The following is a 10,937-nucleotide window of genomic DNA, read 5'->3' on the forward strand; positions in this document are numbered from 1 at the left end:
CTTTCTCTTTAGATTTCTTGTTTTCAATTTTATTGATTTCTCATCTAGCTTTTTTCTAAATTTTATTTCTCTTCTTTTGCTTACTTTGGATTTAATTTGTTCTTTTTCTAGTTTCTTAAGATGGAAATTTAAGATTTATTGCTTTTAGATCTTTCTTCTTTTCTAATATATGCATTCAGTGCTATAAATTTCTACCTAAGCACTGCTTTGCTGCATCCCACAAATTTTAAGTTATATTTTCATTTAGTTCAAAATATTTTTAAATTTCTTTCAAGATATCTTCTTTAGCCTAAGTGTTATTTACAAGTGTGTGGTTTAATCTCCAAATATTTTGGAGTCTTCAAGTTATCTTTCTGTTACTGATATCTAGATTAATTCTCTTGTGGTCTGAGAGCATACATTGTATAATTTTTATTCTTTTAAATTTGTTAATTCATGGTCCAGAATGCAGTCTTTCTTGGGAAATATTCCATATGAGCTTGAGAAGAATGTGTATTCTGCTCTTGTTGAATGAAGTAGTCTATAGTTATCAGTTATACCTAGTGGTTGATGGTGCTGTTGAGAACATTAATTCTAAGAAAAGGGTCTCCGTTTTTATTAGACTGTTGGTGGAGTCCATGACATACAGAACTGCAAGGAGCTCTGTTCTGAATATTGTAAGGAGTAGTCTTTCTCCTCCCTTCTCCCGTGGTCTGAACTAATGTCCAAAGCTCTGTCCATGTGCATAATTGGGAGCATCTGGTGGTTCTTCACTCTGGACCCTTAAAATTTGCACTTCTAATAAGTTCCCAGGAGATGCTGATGCTACTGGTCCCAGGACCACACGTTGAGAACCACTCATCTCCCACCATGCAAGGAGTAAATGATATAACATATATAAAATATTTGGCATAATTCCTACCACTAATGAACATTAAATTTATGGTAGTGATTGTCAGTATTGTTGGTATTATTATAAGCTGGGGATAATAATACTTGCTCATGGGATTGTTGTAAGGATTAAATGAGTTAATCCATGAATGTGCTTCCAAGTGCCCCAGACACTTTAATCCCTCAGTAAAAGTCAGCTTTTAAAATGATTAATTATTACTAGTACTGTAGTAAGGGTTCTCCTAGTAATGGCCTGCTGGACTAAGGGGACCCATAAAAACATGGTAGAACTTTGACACATGGATCAGCTATGGGCATTCAAGAAGCATCGACTATATGCAAAGCTCTTGGGGAACAGAGAATTTGAATCCTTTAAGGATCTCTCCCACAGATGCCTTTGGAGGCAGGAAGGAAACAGAAATAAAGGAAGCAGTAGCGATAAGGCAGTAGGGGATGGTAGAGCCTGGGCAAACTGGAAAGGACATGTTGTACCTAAAAGAAAAAAATGTATAGTGGTCAAATATATATATGTGACTAACAGTCACCTATGGCCTGTGGTGACCCATGCTCAAAAGAAGAGACTGCACGGGACTTCCCTGGTGGTGCAGTGGTTAAGAATCTGCCTGCCAATACAGGGGACATGGGTTTGAGCTCTGGTCCAAGAAGATCCCACATGCTGCGGAGCAACTAAGCCCATGTGCCACAACTACTGAAGCCCACGCGCTCTAGGGCCCCCATGCTGCAACTATTGAAGCCCACACACCTAGAGCCCGTGCTCTGGAACAAGAGAAGCCACCGCAGTGAGAAGCTTGCGCACCACAATGAAGAGTAGTCCCCGCTTGTCACAACTAGAGAAAGCTCGCATGCAGCAACAAAGACCCAACGCAGCCAAAAATAAAAATGTATATACAAGTAAATAAATAAATTAATTTTTTTAAAAAAAAGAAGGGACTGCATAGGCAGGTTGTTTGTGGCTGATGAGAGAGAGATGGAAATGGCCAGAACCACAGGAGTTCAGTAGGCAAAGGGTACAAGATAATTGGGTAAGGGCATCAGTGAAGCCTTTCCACAGTTGGTGAGCCTGACTGGAACTGCGCCTTAATGGGGAGAGAGGATTTGGAGAAGCTGTGAGGAAGTTGGCCTCCTCACTGAGTTGGAAGCTTGAGGTAGGCCTTTGGCCTCCCTCTTCTCTGCACTAGCACATAGTAGGTGCTCATTAAGCAGTGAGTGAATTCCTGATGGGATAAATTGTTGATGGAGTGAGAGATTTCCTTTTGGAATGATTGGGGGGATTCTAAACACATCTCCAGGAGCTCTTAGAGAGACAGTCTGCTGTCATCGTAGCTGACTGGCCTGAATTTGAATCCGACCTTATCTTGGAGCCTTGATTTACTTGCTATGTGACACTGGACAAGAAATTACCTTCTCTGAGCCTTAGCTTTCTTAATCTGTGAACTGATGATAGTAATTACTATCTCAGATTGGTTGCAAGGATCATAGAGGGTATAACTATGAATTTAGCCTTCCCTTCCTTTTCTAGGTTCTTTGAAAAAGAACATCAGAATCCCAGTTCCCACCTCTGCTTTCCCTTCCAGAGAAAAAGATCCCAATTGCAATATCTTACTCTCAATATAAGGAAGACCTGACAGAGGACAAGAAGATCCTTTTGGCTGCCGTGTACCTTGTCACCAAGGGAGAGAAGCTCCTGGTGGAGAAGGACATTACTCTGGAGGACTTCATCGCTATTAAGGTGACTCCTGTAAGCTGTTCCTGGCAGGCCTCCGTCAGAGCTGGGGGAGGGCATCAGAGGCTGGGGGTTTGTGCTTTTAGCTCTGGCTTCAGCTCTCAAAGGTTGGAATAAGTGGTGTGGATGCAGGAGTATGGATATAATGATAGATCTCAGTAATGGGCTAGGTGGAAGCAAGGGGTAGACAAGTTTAACTCCCCATCCTCTGACCCAGCCAAGATCATGGGTTTCCTGGGAGAATGGGGAGGATGGGGGGTGACTTATGGGTACTGCCCCTCCAGGTGCTTGGCCCAGCCGCGGTGGGGGTGGAAGTGATGGTGGTCAACCCCCTCTCGGAGAGAGTGCAGGACTGTATGCTGATGGTGGAGGGCAGTGGCCTTCTCCAGGGACAGCTCAGCATCAAGTAAGTGTCAGCCTGGGGTGGGAGGGCTGCTTATAGCCCTTCCTTATAAAATGGGCCATAAAGACACTGCCAGCAGGGGGAGGAGGGAGAGATTCTGGATCCCCAGGAACCAGCCCACTGCCTAGACACATCAGCCTTTCTTCATTTATTCATTTCTTTATTTAATAATTAACTTATTTGGTCATATAACTTGTCCACTCATTCACATTCATATTTTCTTTCATTTATCCATTTACTTATTCATTCACTCACTCTTATTCATTTACTCTCTCCTTCACTCATTCATTCACACTTTTTTCATGTTTTCACTCATTCATTCATGTATTTATCTACTCAGCTCAGTTTTGACTGGTTCATTTATCCACTCATTCTTTCTTTAATTTGCTCACTCATTTACCTATTCATTCATGTATGCATTCATTCACATATATTCTATTTATCAGTGTACTCATTTATTTACTTATTCTCAATCATTCACTCATTCATTCATTCATTCACTCACTCACACTCATATGGTCCTTCATCATATTGGCCTGTGCTCTGACCCACCTGTCAACTGTTGGGAACACCAAGATGAACAGATGCGGTTCTACCTGAAGAAGGACTCTCAGCAATATATGGCTCTTCAAATGAAGACAGTGTGATTTGTACAAAGGGATGGACCCTCAAGGTCCAAGAACTCAGAGATAGCCCTTGAGTTGGGATTGGGTGGGACCAGGAGAAAGCCCCAATGGAGCTGGTATTTAAGCTGGGGCTTAAGTGATGAATTGAGGAGATTTTCAGGGATCAAGAAGGATGGAGAACTTCCCAGTCAGAGGTCTCCATGGCTGGTATAGCCAGGGAAGGTCTCCTGGAAGAAGAAAAACTTAATCTGGGCCTCAGATGTAATTGGAATGGGAAGGGGACTCTAGGTAGGAGGAACAGACCAGACAAAAGCCCAGAGGAGGGGAAGTGTAAGGTATGTTCAGGGCACAGGGAGGAGACTAGCCTGACTGGTTGAAAGAAGCAAGAAGTGGTAGAAGGGATAACTAAGCTGAAAGCATATTGAAAGGCTTGAATGTCAAGCCACAAGGTGTGACCTTGATCCTAAGTGCTCTGGAGAGCTGTGGACTGGCAGACCAGGTTCAGGAAGGAGACAGAGCTGAAGGTCTGCCTTTCTCCCATCTCCCCAGTGTGCCCAGCCTGCAGCCCCAAGAGAGGGCCTCAGTCCAATTCAACATCATCCCCTCCAAGAGTGGCCCACGGCAGCTGCAGGTGGACCTTGTCAGCTCCCACTTCCCGGACATCAAGGTCTTTGTGATCATCTACGTGGCCACAGCCAAATTATGGGCCATGGGGGGCCAAGAGTGGAGGAGATGTCCCCTGTTCTCCTCCTGTCCACCTCTCTGTCCTTCCCATATGGGAGCCAGGAGGTCTGGGTTCCAGTCCTGCTTCAGCTTCTGCCCTACTCTGTGAACTTGGGCAAGTCCTTCCCCTCCTGGGCCTCAGTGTCCCTATATGTAAAATGAGGTGTTAGACTCAGTAACCCTTAAACTTTTGGAAAATGATGGATGATATAAGGAGCCACTACCACCTTCATCTCATCACCCACATTGCTGATGGACTAATGGACTGAGAGTCACAGTAACCTTGGCCCACCCAGCTGTGCCACCTCCTGCCAGCCAGTTCACCATCACCCTGGCTGACCCCTGCACTCTCCTTGCTTGTCTCTCAACTCTTCAATGCTCTGACCACAGCAAGATCAAGAATATTCTCCAAGCTCTGACAGAGAACCCAAAAGTTTTGGCACTGACACCTAAATATCCCTCAACACTCCTGTCTTCACAGAGGGGACAGTCTAGCCTATGGCCACGGGGTAAGCTAGAGACAGAGCTGGGGCCCTTGTGCATGCCATTTACACCAGCAAAGTTTTACCCCAAAGTCATGTTCCTGAAAAGCATTGGGTTTAAAGTGATGGGAGAATTTCCCTCAATGAAGACACAGGCCCAGCAACTGGAGGTGGGGAGGGGGAACGCGTGGGGAAGGGAGTGGTTACTGCTACCTGAAAGAAGCTGAAGATAGAGGAAGGGCCATCAAGCCCAGCTGAGTTTGGGGATAGAGCCCCAAATCTGATCTAGCTATGGTCATCAGGGATCTCATACAACCAACCCAGCTACACCCAATGTTCATTTACTTCTTTGGAACCAGAACAGTGTTGCCTTTGAAAAACATCCCCAGCAGCTTACCCTACACACAATCACTCTCTTAGCATCAAAGCAGAACAGAGACTACTAGGATGAAGACCAGAGTGGAGACCATCAGGCCCTGAAGATAACTGCATCAGACATAGAAATCAGCTCCGAAATGCTCTAGATAGGCAAGGAATTATAACTAAGCATGCAATTTAAATAAACTGAACTACAACAAAACAGGCACATCTGCAGTGAGACGTCTCCTGGTCATGACTCAGGTGAGAACTATTCATGAAGGGGGTCAGGCAAACACACAGACTTTTGCATGACCTTTGTGACCTAAGCCTTAATGAAGACATTTCTGATGATTCCACACAGCATGGGGACAGCTTGGAGAATCCAGATGAGTGGATGCATTTAATGAGTCAGGCCCTCAGCTCCAGGACTCCTCTCCAAACCATCCAAAGGTTTTGGTTGCTGATCCTGTATAAAAAGGGCAGCTGGAGGTTCGGAGCAGGCAGCCATTTCCTCAAATTTGAGCAACAGGAAGGGGCCTTGGGGGCTGAAGTCAACAGGAGGCCATCTCCCACTCTTAGTACAAAGGACACACCTGTCAGGAGGGAGACCGAGATGGTCTCCCCTTGGGGGTACCCCAGACACCTCACTCTCCCCACAAACACCAACTGCCCATCTTCCTTAAGCTCGGCTGTCATAGGCTGAGTTTCCAAGGAAGCTGAGTCTGAGATGGAGCTTAGGGTGCAGGGTGTTGATTGAGGGATGACATTGGGATCAACCCCCATGGAAGGGAGGGAGAGGAAGAAGGAGGAAGGAACCAGAGGAGAAATCGGCCCATGATTCAGGCCCAGTGAAGCCTGGGCACACCCCACGGGCAGCTCTGAAGCTAGTATGGCCTGTCAGAGTGTGTGTATTTGAATAAGGGAAAGTAGCTGAAGGTGATGGGGTCACCTGCTGGGTAGCTGCATCTCCAGCTCAGCCCCTTTGCCCTCGCACCTCTCAGCTGGGCCGAGGTAGCAATTCACTGGGACCAAACTGGCCTCACAGGTCCTTCTAGCTCCAGCTGAAAGCAGAAGCCACTGCAGCAGCCAGTGAGAATACCCTGGTCAGGACTGGGATAGGTGGGGATGTTGAGAGAAGATAGCCCAAGGGGGACTGTGGATGGAAATGCTTCTTTTGAAGCTGCAAAGAAAAATGTGCAGGTAGGGATTACCTGTCAGTTGATAGGGCAACACCTTGACAGTGCCCTTCATGGAGGAAGGCAGAACACATAGTTTAAGACTGCAAAACCTTAGAGTCAGCTGGCCATGGGGACCCAGAACGACACCAGCAACCTGAGACTCAGGCCTCCCCCTGCTTCCTTTAAGTCCCCTTGGTCTCTTAAATGCTGCCTTCAGGGAAGCTCTTGACACTGAGTTAGGTCATAATCTGGCTTTCATGCCAGAGAAGCCTTTAGAACAGCAGTTGGCTAGCTTTTACTGTCAAGGACCAGATAGTAAATATCTGGGGCTTTGCAGACCATATGGTCTCTGTTCCAACTACTCCACTCTGCTGTCATGGTGTATAAGCAGCCATAGACTAGGGGTAGACAAATGAGTGTGGATGTGTTGCAATAAAACTTTATTTACAAAAACAAGCAACAGGCCAGGTTTGGTCCACAGGTTGGGCTTTGCTGACCCTGCTGCAGAACATGTTGGTTCAGCTGCTTGCTCCAGGACTGAGTCCTGATGCCAGGCTATACCAAGCCTAGGATCAAGCCCAGACTTGAACTGAGGCCAAGCCCTGAGCAAACCCCACAAGGAAACTCAGATGAGGTTCCAGCTTGTGCTCATGACCTTAGATAGAGCCATCACTATCCATGACTGCCTAGACTTAGTCATGGCCGTGATGCTAGAATGAGTCCTATACCTTAACCTCACACTAAGTCCTGGCTCCTACCACAGCTAACCCATGACTTGACTGGCCCTAGATCAAGCCCTGACCCAGCCCCAGACATTCCTGGCCCCAGACTGAGCTTCAATCGTGATATCTGATTGAGCCCTGAACCCAGGCTGAACCCTGGTCCCAAACAGAACTCTGGTACCGGACTGAGCTCTGACCCCACCCTGAGCCCTGATCCAGTCTCATTCCAAGTCCTGATCTCAATCAGACCCCAGCCAGATTGGGCTCTATGCCTTGGATTTCTCATCCAGATCTGAGTTTCTCAAATGGGGGCCCACACACCCCTCCAGGATATTTGATGTCACTGGGCAAACATGACCTGTCTTCTTGCACCAGGGATCTGAACTCACCTTCCTTTCCCTTTGAGGTACTTGGGCAGAAATACTTGAGAAGCATGGTGAACCACTGGATCCTCACATCTGTGTCATGCTGTGAGAGTCTGCACTCACAGCCCAGCTCTCCAGGAATAAATATAAATGCCTGGCAGCTGACCAGGGCCCTCTCTCCACCCCTATGCATTCACTTCTCTTACGCATTTGCCAAGAGTGGAAGGAGCTCTGCTAAGCCCCTGATACCAGAGCAGGAGGTCATCTCCTGCTCTTAGTATAAAGCACACTCCTGTCAGCAGGGAGGCTCCATATGTCATCCAAGATGGTCTCCCCTTGTGGGAGCCCCAGACACCTCACTCTCCCTGCGAACACCAACTCCCTGTCTTCCTTAAGCTTGGCTGTCACAGGCTGAGCTTCTCAGGAAGCTGAGTCTGAGATGGAGCTTAGGGTGCAGGGTATTGACTGAGGGGTGACCTTGGGATCAACCCCCAAGGAAGGAAGGGGAGGAAGAAGGAGGAAGGGGCCGGAGGAGAAGTCGGCCCATGATGCAGGCCCAGTGACAGCCTGGGCGCACACCCACGGGCAGCTCTGAAGCTAGAATGACCTGTTAGAGTTGTTCCAGGCTTAGCTGAGACGGCTGGGCCTTCCTATGCTTCCATCTGTCACCAATTCACCCCAGAAGGGGCGTGACTTTTGGCGACTCTACAGCCAAGGCCATCCCTGAAGTGGCCGACAGCTGAGGGTCATCTGCAGGCAGCACTTCTAGCAGTTGGAGCAACAAGCCTTTCACTGAAGGAAAGTCTGGACAGCACATCTGCATGTCCACCACACCTGCGATCTGTTCAACGCAAGGACAGAGCAGTCGGATTCCAAGTTCCCTGCACTCATGGGGATTACCTTCCAGGTGGTATACAGAGGTATTCAATACATTTTTAAAGGTATAAAAAGTAAAATGAGAAATACAAGTAAACAAGCAAATTCGTAAATAAATAAGTTAATTCAATTTAGTGAAACATGACAAAAAGAAAATAAAACGGAAGGCCAGGGGGGGACCTTGAAGATGGCGGAAGAGTAAGACGCGGAGATCGCCTTCCTCCCCACGGATACACCAGAAATACATCCACACGTGGAACAACTCCTACAGAACTCCTACTGAAGGCTGGCAGAAGACCTCAGACCTCCCAAAAGGCAAGAAACTCCCCACGTACCTGGGTAGGGCAAAAGAAAAAAAGAAAAAGCAGAGACAAAAGAATAAGGACGGCACCTGCACCAGTGGGAGGGAGCTGTGAAGGAGGAAAAGTTTCCACACACTAGGAAGCCCCTCCGCGGGCGGAGACTGCGGGAGGCGGAGGGGGGAGTTTCGGGACCGCGGAGTAGTGCACAGCGACGGGTGCGGAGGGCAAAGCGGGGAGATTCCTGCACAGACGATCGGTGCCGACCGGCACTCACCAACCCGAGAGGCTTGTCTGCTCACCTGCCGGGGCGGGCGGGGCTGCGAGCTGAGGCTCGGGTTTTGGTTTTGGACGGAGCTCAGGGAGAGGACTGGGGTTGGCTGCTTGAACATAGCCTGAAGGGGTTAGTGCACCACGACTAGCCGGGAGGGAGTTCGGGGAAAAGCCTGCACCTGCCGAAGAGGCAAGAGACTTTTTCTTCCCTCTTTGTTTCCTGGTGCGCGAGGAGAGGGGTTTAAGAGCGCTGCTTAAAGGATCTCCAGAGACGGGCGCGAGCCGCGGCTAAAAGCGCGAACCCCACAGACGGGCGCGAGTCGCGGCTAAAAGCGCGAACCCCAGAGACGGGCGCGAGCCGCGGCTGAAAGCGCAAACCCCAGAGACGGGCGCGAGCCGCGGCTAAAACCGCGGACCCCAGAGACGGGCGGGAGACGCTAAGGCTGCTGCTGCCGCCACCAAGGGGCCTGTGTGCGAGCACAGGTCACTCTCCACACCCCTCTTCCGCGGAGCCTGTGCAGCCCGCCACTGCCAGGTTCCCGGGATCCAGGGACAACTTCCCCGGGACAACGCACGGCGGGCCTCAGGCTGGTGCAACGTCACGCCGGCCTCTGCCGCAACTTCACGCTGCCTCTGCCGCCGCAGGCCCGCCCCGCACGCAGTGCCCCTCCTTCCCCCATCCCCCAACCCCCGGCCTGAGTGAGCCGGAGGCCCCGAATCAGCGGCTCCTTTAACCCCGTCCTGTCTGAGCGAAAAAACAGACGCCCTCCAGCGACCTACACGCAGAGGCAGGGCCAAATCCAAAGCTGAGCTCCTGTGAGCTGTGAGAACAAAGAAGAGAAAGGGAAATCTCTCCCAGCAGCCACAGAAGTAGCGGATTAAAGCTCCACAATCAACTTGATATACCCTGCATCTGTGGAATACCTGAATAGACAAGGAATGATCCCAAATTGAAGAGGGGAATTTAGGAGCGAGATCTATGATTTTTTTCCCTTTTCCTCTTTTTGTGAATGTGTACGTGTATGCTTCTGTGTGAGATCTTGTCTGTATACTCTTGCTTCCACCATTTGTCCTAGGGCTCTATCCGTCCATGATTTTTTTTTAAAAATTCTTTTTCTTAATAATTAAGTTTAATTGTAATAACTTTATTATACTTTACCTTCGTTCTTTCTTTCTTTCCTTCCTTCCTTCCCTCCTTTAGACAACGAATCACCCCAAATTGAGGAGGTGGTCTCTGAGAGCAAGATTTATGATTTTTTCCCCTTTACCTCTTTTTGTGAAGGTGTATGTGTATGCTTCTGTGTAAGATTTTCTCTGTATAGCTTTGCTTCCAACATTTGTCCTAAGGTTCTATCCGTCCCTTTTTTTTTTTAAATATTTTTTAATTCAATAACTATATTATACTTTATTTTATTTTTACTGTATCATCTTTCTTTGTCTTTTTTCCTTCTTTCCCTCCTTCCTTCCTCCCTCCCTCCCTCCCTCCCTCCTTTCTTTCCTTCTTTGCTTCTTTCTTCCTTCCTTCCTTTCCTCCTTTCTTTTTTTCTTTACTCATACTTCTACTAATTCTCTCTACTTTTTCTCCCTTTTATTCTGAGCTGTGTGGATGAAAGGCTCTTGGTGCTCCAGCCAGGAGTCAGGGCTCTGCCTCTGAGGTAGGAGAGCCAACTTCAGGACACTGGTCCACAAGAGACCTCCCAGCTCCACATAATATTAAACGGTGGAAATCTCCCAGAGACCTCCATCTTAACACCAGCACCCAGCTTCACTCAACGACCAGCAAGCCACAGTGCTGGACAACCTATGCCAAACAACTAGCAAAACAGGAACACAACCCCACCCATTAACAGAGAGGCTGCCTAAAATCATAATAAGGCCACAGACACCCCAAAACACACCACCAGACGTGAACCTGCCCACTAGAGAGACAAGATCCAGCCTCATCCAGCACAACACAGGCACTAGTCCACTCCACCAGGAAGCCTACACAACCCACTGAAACAACCTTAGCCACTG

General features: G+C 48.2%; 1 protein-coding gene across 1 annotated transcript in view; it reads left to right on the forward strand.

The window, feature by feature from the left end:
- Window positions 1-4,475, forward strand: part of TGM6 (transglutaminase 6) — a 38,636-nt gene extending 34,161 nt beyond the window's left edge. The window contains 3 exon segments of the mRNA XM_032606081.1: window positions 2,457-2,620; window positions 2,899-3,020; window positions 4,193-4,475. Coding sequence (XP_032461972.1) covers window positions 2,457-2,620; window positions 2,899-3,020; window positions 4,193-4,475 — 569 coding nt within the window.
- Window positions 4,476-10,937: the final 6,462 nt, after the last annotated feature.

This window comes from Phocoena sinus, chromosome 15 (assembly GCF_008692025.1).
Source record: "Phocoena sinus isolate mPhoSin1 chromosome 15, mPhoSin1.pri, whole genome shotgun sequence".
NCBI lineage: Eukaryota > Metazoa > Chordata > Mammalia > Artiodactyla > Phocoenidae > Phocoena > Phocoena sinus.